This window comes from Salvelinus alpinus, chromosome 2 (assembly GCF_045679555.1).
Source record: "Salvelinus alpinus chromosome 2, SLU_Salpinus.1, whole genome shotgun sequence".
NCBI classification, from domain to species: Eukaryota; Metazoa; Chordata; class Actinopteri; order Salmoniformes; family Salmonidae; genus Salvelinus; species Salvelinus alpinus.
The window spans coordinates 117722468-117737724 of NC_092087.1; the positions used below are offsets into that span (position 1 = coordinate 117722468).

The window sequence follows — 15257 nt, forward strand, 5'->3', positions numbered from 1 at the left end:
TTCAAGACAACTGTTAACTCCGAACCGCAAACTCTGACTTTAGTGAGTTCAAAACAACTGGGAACTCGGGGGGGGGAAAACGAGCTACGACGATGAAAATACGTTTTGAACTTTCATTCAACTCAGAATTGTAAATCCGTAACTCGGGCCTCTTTTCTAGAACGACGTCCTGAAGATCACTGACGTCGTCATGATTCAACCTTTTTGGAGCACCGCCACGCCACCTTCCTGTTCAAGTGACCACAAGGTGAGTCCAAAAATGTCTTGTCTGCTGCTGTATAAATGATGTAATATGCCAGGGAGATATGTATACTGTAGCTGAGAAAGTAATACTAAGTGTATGTTGTGTAGTAAGCTGTTAGTAACCCATGTGCCTCACCCTAATAATTTGGCCTGTTTTCACCTCTTATTAACTTAGCCTACTGTTCTGACTTGGTGGTGCACATGTGGCCTATAGCCTATTTATGAGAAATGTCATCTAATATTGTAAGAGCTTAAATCTTCTGCTTATACGCCCCCTTTATTTATCCTACGGTTCTGACTTGGTGTACAGGGAGAATACTGTAAGAACGGCCCATGTTTTGAATTCTGTCGCTGTACGTTTTCAAAAGTGCTCAACAAATAGTTATATTGACTACGTCCGTCCTAGCTCGCTCATTAATGTCTTAATCGAAATTACGTATTGCCTCTTCACCCTTGACCCAAATCTAACTGCCTGTAGCTCAGGACCTGAAGCAGGGATATGCATATTATTGATACCATTTGAAAGGAAACACTTTGAAGTTTGTGGAAATATTAAATTAATGTAGGAGAATATAACACATTAGATCTGGTAAAAGATAATACAAAGAAAAAAACACTTTTTTTTTTCATCATCTTTGAAATGCAAGAGAAAGGTCATGATGTACTATTCCAGCCCAGGTGCAATTTAGATGTTGGTCACTAGATGGCAGCAGTGTATGTGCAAAGTTTTATACTGCTCCAATGAACCATTGCATATCTGTTCAAAATGTTGTATCAAGACTGCCCAAACGTGTCTAATTTGTTTAGTAATAACTTTTCATGTTCGTAATTGTGCACTCTCAAACAATAGCGTGGTATTCTTTCACTGTAATAGCTACTGTAAATTGGACAGTGCAGTTAGGTTAACAAGAATTTAAGCTCTCTACCCATATCAGATATGTCTATGTCCTGGGAAATGCTGTTACTTACAACCTCATGCTAATCACGTTTGCTCAACCGTTCCACGGGGGACACAAACACACCGATCCTGTTTAAAGTGCACGGTGATGACACTCCTTACCAATAAATATCGAGGGTCTTATTCTGGTGACATGAGCGATGCTTGTGTAATAAATGATGTTTTTATGTGACTTTAACCCATAGCTACAATGCTGACATAATGCCTTTTTACTAAAGTAGATTTTGTTGTAATACTTTGCTGCACCCCACAGATGAACTCGTTCTGCCTGTGCCAGATACTAACCACACTCCCACACACACACAGAGAGAGATGGCTGACACAAACCATTGATGAGCACTGATAAGGCAGGGGGGCGCTCTGACCTCAGGGGGGCGCCCGGACCTCAGGCGCCAGTTGCCGGGTGTCTGCATAAACATCTTGTCAATAGAGGAGACAACCCAGACCAGCATGGCACTCAACGAGCACGCGCATGCATACACACACACACACACAAACCCCTGTTTCAGGCGGGAGTTCCACGAACAAAGAACATTACCATGAACCAATGAGACATTGATATCAGCCTGAAGGGGACGATCCTCCACTACCGACGACCAGTCAGCAGCACGAGCTGCCAGAATCTACCTACGTCATTACCTGTATAAAATGTATTGGACACTATGTATGTGGACTCCTTTTTGATAGTTCGCTAGGAACTTGACAAACGGATCCGTGCAGCACGATTTGTCAGATATCATTTACCAATAATAAAACTGTCTTATTATATACCGATCCACCCTGTCCAGCGTTTTAACTTCGTCTCATTTCTCTAGTAACTGTTACATCAACTTTTGTCACTTGGTTGTCGTTTGACAAATAAAGATAACCTGTCTTTTTCCATCCATACTAATCTCATCATGTAGTCTATATATCTGCAAGCTGTTGGCTAGACAGCAAGTGCCAAGACTAGAGTGCGCACATTCGCTATGGTAACGCAACAGTATTTGTGGCCAATGCCTCAGTAAAGTTGAATATGGAAACCCATTTAACTTGTATATTTTAGTTGGTACACGGGAATTCAATCTTAAAAAGGTATTTTTTTTATATGCATTGTCATCACGCACAGCCTTTTTCATCAGCAACATATTAATTTGGAAACATTTCCGGTAGGAAAAATGCACTTAATGTTTTTAGAATATTTGCATTTAAGGTTTCCATCCAATTGGCGATAGATTTCAGTGAATATTCTCAAATCTGCATAAATCAAAATCTGGGCATTTTCACCAAACTGACTTGTTGCAGATAAAAATCAGTGGGTGATGAGTTACTGTACATATGTATAGTTTGTCCATTAAAGTTGTCATGTACCTAAATACAAATCTAAAGTTAAATGTTCAACTCCCAATAGTGGTCACAGAAACCGTCGCTTTAAATAGTGTGTCTAGTCTGGTTTTTGGTACATACGCGCTGGTCAACAGGTCGCAGACAGTGCGGGTAGGCTCGTCGACATGGAGATCACGGAAAAGAGAATAAAGATAGAGGCAGTCAAGCATCGATCTTTAGATGTACCACAGAAAACCGAAATGAAGAGCGACACCACGGCTGTATTTTACGCAGATCTGCAGTGGGGTTATGAAGAGACCGGAATGAATCAGTCAAATTGTGTCCTCAGACTCCGCCGCTACGGGTAGTACCAGGGTGTAGGAAACACCGATTAAATATAATGAAACGTTAATACCATCCAGCTACTGTCGCTGGCTCACAGGCAGTCCTAATAGCGCCGCAAATTAAACCACAGTATAGTTCCTGGCGGTCTGATAACCCTTCTGCTGTCTGAACATTTGTTAGTGGGTTTTGGCCGTTAATCTTTAACCTGGATGTTGTGTATTAGTCTAACACTTAGATGGAAATGCACTTTCACCCTGTGAAGTTCAATTATTTAATCTGTGGTCCAATAACCTGCTTGGTTTCCCATGAGTCAGTGGGGGGACCACAACACACCGGGACCACCCCATTTAACAGCACGTCCCAGCTTGCGCTATGACCAAGCCTATAAATTAATACTGCCATTTTGCACTTCAAAATGGTCTTTGGATCAATAATGGCGCATACGGATTTGTCACTGCCATTTCTCATGCTGCCAAATAGATCCCATGTCAAACAGCAGTTATACATCTAGCCTGGATACCAGTCTGTTAGTCAACGGTCCACCCCTCTAGCAATCCATGTCAAACAGCAGTTATACATCTAGCCTGGATACCTGTCTGTTAGTCAACGGTCCACCCCTCTAGTAATCCATGTCAAACAGCAGTTATACATCTAGCCTGGATACCAGTCTGTTAGTCAACGGTCCACCTCCTCTAGTAATCCATGTCAAACAGCAGTTATACATCTAGCCTGGATACCAGTCTGTTAGTCAACGGTCCACCTCCTCTAGTAATCCACGTCAAACAGCAGTTATACATCTAGCCTGGATACCTGTCTGTTAGTCAACGGTCCACCCCTCTAGTAATCCATGTCAAACAGCAGTTATACATCTAGCCTGGATACCAGTCTGTTAGTCAACGGTCCACCTCCTCTAGTAATCCACGTCAAACAGCAGTTATACATCTAGCCTGGATACCAGTCTGTTAGTCAACGGTCCACCTCCTCTAGTAATCCATGTCAAACAGCAGTTATACATCTAGCCTGGATACCAGTCTGTTAGTCAACGGTCCACCTCCTCTAGTAATCCATGTCAAACAGCAGTTATACATCTAGCCTGGATACCAGTCTGTTAGTCAACGGTCCACCCCTCTAGTAATCCACATCAAACAGCAGTTATACATCTAGCCTGGATACCAGTCTGTTAGTCAACGGTCCACCTCCTCTAGTAATCCACGTCAAACAGCAGTTATACATCTAGCCTGGATACCAGTCTGTTAGTCAACGGTCCACCCCTCTAGTAATCCACGTCAAACAGCAGTTATACATCTAGCCTGGATACCAGTCTGTTAGTCAACGGTCCACCCCTCTAGTAATCCATGTCAAACGAAACAGACCTGGTATCCAGGCTAGGAAGTAACCAGCTCAACACATTGATGCAGGAAGACAAGAGAATACAACCATTTCAATAGACATGTGCACTTTATTGGTTTTGTATTGGTCAGTGTCCACAACAGGAGCCACCTGCCCCCCCCCCCCACCCAGAGAGAGAGGGGGGAACACCTTTAACTCTCAGGAATGGTCAAGCCTCCTCTCATAACAAAACAAACTGGACCATGTATCTATAAGACTGAAAATACAAAAACAAAAACTGTTTTTATATCAATAACATCATTTACATTAAGCTTTATTTCCCCCCTCCCTCCACACAGAGCCCAGAGTCAAGGTCCCAAATACAGCCCTATCCCCTAGGTAACGCACTAGATCCCTATGGGCCCTGGTCAATAGTGCACTAGGTAGGGGATAGGGTGGACAGATACACCTCCATAGAGGTCAATAAGGTGGCGGGAACATAAACATGAAGACTGTAACTGACAAGGACGTGTGGAGTCGTGCCCGTCAACATGGTCTGCCGTCAGACAACGACATCACATCCTGTCCATCCAGCCAAATAGGGAAGGCTCTCAGACAGACTGACAGCAGGAGAAGACACGCCAGAGTCTGACGGGAGCTCTGCAGCGCAACGCCGAGTCGGCGTGTCGAGACAGAGTCTTGGTTGGAATGGGAAGGAGAGTCTTGGTTGGAATGGGAAGGAGAGAGAGTCTGTACGGGTCGGTGGTTTAGAAGCATTTACGGTGGACGATGGAGGGACCAGACTCGTCGTATTCCTGCTTGCTGATCCACATCTGCTGGAAGGTGGAGAGAGACGCCAGGATGGAGCCTCCGATCCAGACGGAGTATTTACGCTCTGGAGGGGCGATGATCTGGAGGAGAGACAGGAGGGGGGGACATTAACACGAGTACAGACGTTCACACTGTCGTTCTAGCATCTGACCGCAACAGGTAACGCTGTTAACTACAGGAGGAAGCGGATCACCAACGGATCAGAGACATATCTACACCCGGCACAGCCAGAAGAGGACTGGCCACTCCTCATAGCCTGGTTCCTCTCTAGGTTTCTTCCTAGGTTCTGGTCTTTCTAGGGAGTTTTTCCTAGCCACCGTGCTTCTACACCTGCATTGCTTGCTGTTTGGGGTTTTAGGCTGGGTTTCTGTACAGCACTTTGAGATATCAGCTGATGTAAAAAGGGCTTTATAAATACATTTGATAATTTATAGTCACCTTGATCTTCATGGTGGACGGGGCCAGAGAGGTGATCTCCTTCTGCATCCTGTCAGCGATGCCGGGGTACATGGTGGTTCCTCCGGACAGCACCGTGTTGGCGTACAGGTCCTTACGGATGTCCACGTCACACTTCATGATGGAGTTGAAGGTGGTCTCGTGGATGCCGCAAGACTCCATACCTGGAGAGAGAGAGGAGACGGCCGTCACTACGGGGCACCGCAACACAAGATGGCTGCCAGACTGACACGGATCAGCTGTTCCAGAGAGTTTAGTTCAGAGACTCACCGAGGAAGGAAGGCTGGAAGAGGGCCTCTGGGCAGCGGAACCTCTCGTTGCCGATGGTGATGACCTGTCCGTCAGGCAGCTCGTAGCTCTTCTCCAGGGAGGAAGAGGAGGCGGCGGTGCCCATCTCCTGCTCAAAGTCCAGCGCCACGTAGCACAGCTTCTCCTTGATGTCGCGCACGATTTCCCTCTCGGCCGTGGTGGTGAAGCTGTAACCTCGCTCCGTCAGGATCTTCATCAGGTAGTCTGTGAGGTCGCGGCCGGCCAGATCCAGACGCAGGATGGCGTGGGGCAGAGCGTAGCCCTCGTAGATGGGCACCGTGTGGGTCACACCGTCACCGGAGTCCATGACGATACCGGTGGTACGGCCGGAGGCGTACAGGGACAACACGGCCTGGATGGCCACGTACATGGCAGGGGTGTTGAAGGTCTCAAACATGATCTGGGGAGAGAGAAGGGGGATGTGAGTCACGGTGCTGGAGGACTACGGTCTACAGTAGAGGACAGGAGTCACAGCACACCATGCTGTCCAGTGAGTCAGAGGGAAAACAACCAATACATTAGTGGAGAAACACAGCAATATTAGAACTGTTGCTGTCCTACATAATGTAACTTCAATATAAACCACTACAGCTCATTCACAGCACTGTCCGAGGTCATCAATATTAGTACTGTTCCTGTCCTACAGGTTAGTCTAGTCAGTCCTAGATCATTAAATCACTGTCCTACAGGTTAGTCTAGTCAGTCCTAGATCATTAAATCACTGTCCTACAGGTTAGCCTAGTCCTAGCTAGCAGCCAGCAGGATGCAGAGGCAGAACAGACCGACAAAAGACCTTTAGCTTCCAGAGGGGTGACAGATCAGCAGTAAGGACAGAGGGCCTGGAGGAGAGGAGGAGAGTGAGCAGGAGAGGAACTGAACTACAGTGAAGGTAGAGGAAGAAGAAGGCAGAACTGTAAAGGTAGAGGAAGAAGAGAGGGCAGAACTGTACAGTGAAGGTAGAGGAAGAAGAAGGCAGAACTGTAAAGGTAGAGGAGGAAGAGGGCAGAACTGTAAAGGTAGAGGAGGAGAGTGACGTACCTGGGTCATCTTCTCCCTGTTGGCCTTGGGGTTGAGGGGGGCCTCTGTGAGCAGGACGGGGTGCTCCTCTGGAGCCACTCTCAGCTCGTTGTAGAAGGTGTGATGCCAGATCTTCTCCATGTCGTCCCAGTTGGTGACGATGCCGTGCTCGATGGGGTACTTCAGAGTCAGGATACCCCTCTTGCTCTGAGCCTCATCTCCCACGTAGCTGTCCTTCTGGCCCATGCCAACCATCACTCCCTGCAGACAGATACAGGTCAGTGACAATGTACTCAATGGAATGTTATGGCTAATTTACACTATTAATGATGTTGATTAGACTTAACAGGTCAGTTCCAATGATGTTGCATAGCAACACAGAACATACTAAATGACATAGTGTAATATTCTGTAAGTACCCTTTACTAGTGTACTACACCACAAAAGTCAGTGTAATATTGACTAGAGACAAAGTCAAATGGCTACAAAACATTAAAGTCCCAATAGCAATGTAACAGTATCAACATTCAGTTTAGCAGATAGTGATATTTCAGTAATTAGATGACAGACGAGGAGTTAATTATTACCTGATGTCTGGGGCGACCCACGATGGACGGGAACACCGCCCGAGGAGCATCATCTCCGGCGAACCCGGCCTTGCACATACCGGAGCCGTTATCAACGACCAGGGCGGCGATTTCATCTTCCATTTCTGCACCGGGAAGAATAAAAACAAGGAATGAGACTAACGTCTTTACCGGGTGCGCTGCCGGTCACTATTGAGCCAGCGTACTATCAGTGAACGGCCGCTAGGTGGCGCTGAACAGCAACAGTACAGACCGTTCAGTCACTCAGCGTTTCCACAACCAGTCCATTTGCTTTACCGTAAAAATGCATTAATACAATTGGCTAGGGGCTTAATTCAAGGTTAGACGTGTAGTCAGGTTATAAAATAGAGAAGTCGTAGAAACAGGCGTAGTAGATGACTGTGCCACCTCGTACGCCCCAGACAGCGCCGCCAGACAAAAGGCTGGCTGTATTCGGCCGAGGCATCACCATATAAGGCAATAGTAGGAGCGCCCCCTGACATGTGTTAGTCTATGACAGCGGCCACTCCCTGGACCGGGATAAACACCCAGACAGTAACCCAGGCAAGGTCAGTTATCCTGAATATAGTTTAGAAAGGAGAGGACACTCCCTGGACCGGGATAAACAGCCAGACAGTAACCCAGGATAGGTCAGTTATCCTGAATATAGTTTAGAAAGGAGAGGACACTCCCTGGACCGGGATAAACAGCCAGACAGTAACCCAGGCTAGGTCAGTTATCCTGAATATAGTTTAGAAAGGAGAGGACACTCCCTGGACCGGGATAAACAGCCAGACAGTAACCCAGGCTAGGTCAGTTATCCTGAATATAGTTTAGAAAGGAGCAGCCACTCCCTGGACCGGGATAAACAGCCAGACAGTAACCCAGGACAAATCAGTTATCCTGAATATAGTTTAGAAAGGAGCAGCCACTCCCTGGACCGGGATAAACAGCCAGACAGTAACCCAGGCTAGGTCAGTTATCCTGAATATAGTTTAGAAAGGAGCGGACACTCCCTGGACCGGGATAAACAGCCAGACAGTAACCCAGGCTAGGTCAGTTATCCTGAATATAGTTTATAAAGGAGGACACTCCCTGGACCGGGATAAACACCCAGACTAACCAAGGCGAGGTCACAGTTTCACATCTATCCTTGAAATAGTTTGAAAAGGAGCGTCTTCCGTGCTATCAGATTACACTAATGTCTACATGTTAAAGCTTGTAACTTGGGCTGGGTGTGGAATGTAACCTATTAAAAACAGTGACACATTGACCACATAAAGCACTGACTCATCTGTTGAGCAAAACAGTCATAAAATATTTGACAAGTTACGCAACCTACCGTCATTAAAACATAGGAAGTCATTTCCCTAACTTTAACAGCCTGATTAATGCTAGTGGAATTTGCCAGACATCCTTGAACACTCAGAGCGAGTTTACGGTCAAACTCCATTTTGGGAAACAAACTCCGATGTAAAATGTTTTGTACATCCGGTAACAGTCATTCGAACTGTTGACGCCCGTCATGCTAACGATTTAATTTATCCTACTGTCAATGTCAACGATAAGACACCGGTTGGCACACCCACTCGGAGATGTTAATTAACTAGCTAGATAAATCAACTAGTTACCTACATTTAAAATGACCAGAAAGCACATTTAAACCTGTGTAAACTCTGACCAACGATAACTAGCTGCCCAGGGAAAACACCGTACACCAATAACGTTATGAGCATTCTGAAAACGAGTTGGCCAGATAACTATCTTAACATCAAATTGCCCCCAACTACAAATTATTAACTTCGACACAAATATAATAATGACAGATGAACTTTTTTTTAAAATCACACAATATTCCATCTCTTACCTGTGTTTTAGTGGGGACGAGTTACCGGCGTTAAGAGAAACTGGCTGTATACTCCTTTCCCTGCGCAGTGACAAACGTACTGATTAAAGCGTTGCCAAGGCTCCGGGTTTTATATCCGCATTCACCGCAACCCCCCTGTCCATATAAGGCGAACTTTCTGCAGCGCGGCTCCTGATTGGTCGAGGGCGTATCCACTTGGCTTGTCGCATTGAGCCACACCGGGCCTCTGCTTTGACAGCCCTTGTTATAAGGCGGCTAATAAAGTGTAGGCACTAATATAAGGTTAACTACTATACACACAATATAACGTCCTAGCTAACATAACAAGTTCATTGATTAGGATAGGTGTCATCCTATTCAATGATTGGCATAATATATGTATTATCGATAGTTTCTGTCATGGCCACTGTGATTATGGTTTAAACTAAGATTATAGTGTTGTGTTAGATATCTAACGTAGAGAGGGATCTTCCTTTGAAATGTAAGTAGGTTTGTATTGGTAACCTACTTAAAGATTTGACGTTACAGCAACAAGGTAACTATAGTCAGGTCGTGATGGGGGGGGGGACGGCAATGCAAGGCCCAGCTAAGATGTGAGGAATGGTGTTGGTGTAATTTGAGTAAGTGTAAATCTTTGTGTTGTATATACGGACATTCCAGAGGCCAGGGTCATTAGGCCCCGCTGCCCGCTAGCCTGATAATTAGTTTAACTATGTTATATACAGATCTCACATCCCCCACCAGACTGAGACAACACACATCCCCCACCAGAAATACTGGTCCTACACAGGTCGGCCTAGAGCAGAGTAGCTGGCTAAAAGGCACAAACAGATCTGTTGACCATATTGATATCAAACAGACAGTGGGACTCATGTAGTCCTGTAGTAGGGGTAGGCCTAGGGGTAGGCCTTACCGGGGTGGGCCTGTTACAATCGCCTCCCCCAAAAAGAGTGAACCCTTATTGGAGCCGTGGTCAACAGGTCTGCCTGCGCTGCTGGGAGGACCGGGATGGAGACCCACGAAGGGTGCTACTCTGTCGTTGTTCACTAAAATCATTACAGTACAGTATGGTAGGATGAGGTCAGGGCTCAGAGGTCAGAGGTTAATAAATCATTACAGTACAGGTAGAGGGCTTATGGTTGGATGTGGTCAGGGGTCAGAGGTTAATAAATCATTACAGTACAGGTCCCACCATGAGTACAGAGGGATTATGGTAGGATGAGGTCAGGGGTCAGAGGTTAATAAATCATTACAGTACAGGTCCCACCATGAGTACAGAGGGCTTATGATAGGATGAGGTCAGGGGTCAGAGGTCAGAGGTTAATAAATCATTACAGTACAGGTCCCACCATGAGTACAGAGGGATTATGGTAGGATGAGGTCAGGGGTCAGAGGTTAATAAATCATTACAGTACAGGTCCCACCATGAGTACAGAGGGCTTATGGTAGGATGAGGTCAGAGGTCAGAGGTTAATAAATCATTACAGTACAGGTCCCACCATGAGTAGAGAGGGCTTATGGTAGGATGAGGTCAGGGGTCAGAGGTCAGAGGTTAATAAATCATTACAGTACAGGTCCCACCATGAGTACAGAGGGCTTATGGTAGGATGAGGTCAGGGGTCAGAGGTTAATAAATCATTACAGTACAGGTCCCACCATGAGTACAGAGGGCTTATGGTAGGATGAGGTCAGGGGTCAGAGGTTAATAAATCATTACAGTACAGGTCCCACCATGAGTACAGAGGGCTTATGGTAGGATGAGGTCAGGGGTCAGAGGTTAATAAATCATTACAGTACAGGTCCCACCATGAGTACAGAGGGCTTATGGTAGGATGAGGTCAGGGGTCAGAGGTTAATAAATCATTACAGTACTGGTCCCACCATGAGTACAGAGGGCTTATGGTAGGATGAGGTCAGGGGTCAGAGGTCAGAGGTTAATAAATCATTACAGTACAGGTCCCACCATGAGTACAGAGGGATTATGGTAGGATGAGGTCAGAGGTCAGAGGTTAATAAAACATTACAGTACAGGTCCCACCATGAGTACAGAGGGATTATGGTAGGATGAGGTCAGAGGTCAGAGGTTAATAAATCATTACAGTACAGGTCCCACCATGAGTACAGAGGGCTTATGGTAGGATGAGGTCAGGGGTCAGAGGTTAATAAATCATTACAGTACTGGTCCCACCATGAGTACAGAGGGCTTATGGTAGGATGAGGTCAGGGGTCAGAGGTTAATAAATCATTACAGTACTGGTCCCACCATGAGTACAGAGGGCTTATGGTAGGATGAGGTCAGGGGTCAGAGGTCAGAGGTTAATAAATCATTACAGTACAAGTCCCACCATGAGTACAGAGGGCTTATGGTTGGATGTGGTCAGGGGTCAGAGGTTAATAAATCATTACAGTACTGGTCCCACCATGAGTACAGAGGGCTTATGGTAGGATGAGGTCAGGGGTCAGGGGTCAGAGGTTAATAAATCATTACAGTACTGGTCCCACCATGAGTACAGAGGGCTTATGGTAGGATGAGGTCAGGGGTCAGAGGTTAATAAATCATTACAGTACAGGTCCCACCATGAGTACAGAGGGCTTATGGTAGGATGAGGTCAGGGGTCAGAGGTTAATAAATCATTACAGTACAGGTCCCACCATGAGTACAGAGGGCTTATGGTAGGATGAGGTCAGGGGTCAGAGGTTAATAAATCATTACAGTACAGGTCCCACCATGAGTACAGAGGGCTTATGGTAGGATGAGGTCAGGGGTCAGAGGTTAATAAATCATTACAGTACAGGTCCCACCATGAGTAGAGAGGGCTTATGGTAGGATGAGGTCAGAGGTCAGAGGTTAATAAATCATTACAGTACAGGTCCCACCATGAGTACAGAGGGCTTATGGTAGGATGAAGTCAGGGGTCAGAGGTTAATAAATCATTACAGTACAGGTCCCACCATGAGTACAGAGGGCTTATGGTAGGATGAGGTCAGGGGTCAGAGGTTAATAAATCATTACAGTACAGGTCCCACCATGAGTACAGAGGGTTTATGGTAGGATGAGGTCAGGGGTCAGAGGTTAATAAATCATTACAGTACAGGTCCCACCATGAGTACAGAGGGCTTATGGTAGGATGAGGTCAGGGGTCAGAGGTTAATAAATCATTACAGTACAGGTCCCACCATGAGTACAGAGGGCTTATGGTAGGATGAGGTCAGGGGTCAGAGGTTAATAAATCATTACAGTACAGGTCCCACCATGAGTACAGAGGGCTTATGGTAGGATGAGGTCAGGGGTCAGAGGTTAATAAATCATTACAGTACAGGTCCCACCATGAGTACAGAGGGCTTATGGTAGGATGAGGTCAGGGGTCAGAGGTTAATAAATCATTACAGTACAGGTCCCACCATGAGTACAGAGGGCTTATGGTAGGATGAGGTCAGGGGTCAGAGGTTAATAAATCATTACAGTACAGGTCCCACCATGAGTACAGAGGGCTTATGGTAGGATGAGGTCAGGGGTCAGAGGTCAGAGGTTAATAAATCATTACAGTACTGGTCCCACCATGAGTACAGAGGGCTTATGGTAGGATGAGGTCAGGGGTCAAAGGTTAATAAATCATTACAGTACAGGTCCCACCATGAGTAGAGAGGGCTTATGGTAGGATGAGGTCAGAGGTCAGAGGTTAATAAATCATTACAGTACAGGTCCCACCATGAGTACAGAGGGCTTATGGTAGGATGAGGTCAGGGGTCAGAGGTTAATAAATCATTACAGTACAGGTCCCACCATGAGTACAGAGGGCTTATGGTAGGATGAGGTCAGGGGTCAGAGGTTAATAAATCATTACAGTACAGGTCCCACCATGAGTACAGAGGGCTTATGGTAGGATGAGGTCAGGGGTCAGAGGTTAATAAATCATTACAGTACAGGTCCCACCATGAGTACAGAGGGCTTATGGTAGGATGAGGTCAGGGGGTCAGAGGTTAATAATTCATTACAGTACTGGTCCCACCATGAGTACATCCACACCACATACCATCCTGTCTGACACATCCACAACACACACCATCCTGTCTGACACATCCACACCACACACCATCCTGTCTGACACATCCACACCACATACCATCCTGTCTGACACAACCACACCACATACCATCCTGTCTGACACATCCATACCACATACCATCCTGTCTGACACATCCACACCACATACCATCCTGTCTGACACATCCATACCACACACCATCCTGTCTGACACATCCACACCACATACCATCCTGTCTGACACAACCACACCACATACCATCCTGTCTGACACATCCATACCACATACCATCCTGTCTGACACATCCACACCACATACCATCCTGTCTGACACATCCATACCACACACCATCCTGTCTGACACATCCACACCACATACCATCCTGTCTGACACATCCACATCCATACCATCCTGTCTGACACATCCACACCACATACCATCCTGTCTGACACATCCACACCACATACCATCCTGTCTGACACATCCATACCACACACCATCCTGTCTGACACATCCACACCACATACCATCCTGTCTGACACATCCACACCACATACCATCCTGTCTGACACATCCATACCACACACCATCCTGTCTGACACATCCACACCACATACCATCCTGTCTGACACATCCACACCACACACCATCCTGTCTGACACATCCACACCACACACCATCCTGTCTGACACATCCACACCACATACCATCCTGTCTGACACATCCACACCACACACCATCCTGTCTGACACATCCACACCACACACCATCCTGTCTGACACATCCACACCACACACCATCCTGTCTGACACATCCACACCACACACCATCCTGTCTGACACATCCACACCACACACCATCCTGTCTGACACATCCACACCACATACCATCCTGTCTGACACATCCACACCATCCTGTCTGACACATCCACACCATCCTGTCTGACACATCCACACCATCCTGTCTGACACATCCACACCATCCTGTCTGACACATCCATACCACACACCATACTGTCTGACACATCCACACCACATACCATCCTGTCTGACACATCCACACCATCCTGTCTGACACATCCACACCATCCTGTCTGACACATCCACACCATCCTGTCTGACACATCCATACCATCCTGTCTGACACATCCACACCACATACCATCCTGTCTGACACATCCATACCACATACCATCCTGTCTGACACATCCACACCATCCTGTCTGACACATCCACACCATCCTGTCTGACACATCCACACCATCCTGTCTGACACATCCACACCACATACCATCCTATCTGACACATCCACACCACATACCATCCTGTCTGACACATCCACACCACATACCATCCTGTCTGACACATCCATACCACATACCATCCTGTCTGACACATCCACACCACATACCATCCTGTCTGACACATCCATACCACACACCATCCTGTCTGACACATCCACACCACACACCATCCTGTCTGACACATCCACACCATCCTGTCTGACACATCCACACCACATACCATCCTATCTGACACATCCACACCACATACCATCCTGTCTGACACATCCACACCACATACCATCCTGTCTGACACATCCACACCACATACCATCCTGTCTGACACATCCACACCACATACCATCCTGTCTGACACATCCATACCACACACCATCCTGTCTGACACATCCACACCATTCTGTCTGACACATCCATACCACATACCATCCTGTCTGACACACCACATACCATCCTGTCTGACACATCCACACCACATACCATCCTGTCTGACACATCCATACCACACACCATCCTGTCTGACACATCCATACCACATACCATCCTGTCTGACACATCCATTCCACATACTATCCTGTCTGACACATCCACACCACATACCATCCTGTCTGACACATCCATACCACATACCATCCTGTCTGACACATCCACACCACATACCATC

At 46.6% G+C, this 15257-nt stretch overlaps 1 protein-coding gene across 1 annotated transcript; it reads right to left on the bottom strand.

The window, feature by feature from the left end:
* Positions 1-4290: 4290 nt before the first annotated feature.
* Positions 4291-9373, bottom strand: LOC139568447 (actin, cytoplasmic 1-like). Its single transcript, XM_071390270.1, has 6 exons — positions 9248-9373; positions 7381-7505; positions 6815-7054; positions 5738-6176; positions 5450-5631; positions 4291-5091 (listed from the first exon to the last, which is right to left on the bottom strand). The coding sequence occupies exons 2-6, from the start codon at positions 7501-7503 to the stop codon at positions 4948-4950; spliced, it is 1128 nt and encodes a 375-aa protein (XP_071246371.1). The 5' UTR covers positions 7504-7505; positions 9248-9373; the 3' UTR covers positions 4291-4947.
* Between the last annotated feature and the right edge of the window lie 5884 nt (positions 9374-15257).

Coding starts and splice junctions, on each gene's coding strand:
- LOC139568447 (XM_071390270.1), bottom strand. CDS start 7,503: ATGGAAGATGAAATCGCCGCCCTGGTCGTTGATAACGGCTCCGGTATG. Junction 7,055..7,380: donor TGGGTCGCCCCAGACATCAG/GTAATAATTAAC, acceptor ATCTGTCTGCAG/GGAGTGATGGTTGGCATGGG. Junction 5,632..5,737: donor CTTCCAGCCTTCCTTCCTCG/GTGAGTCTCTGA, acceptor CTCTCTCTCCAG/GTATGGAGTCTTGCGGCATC.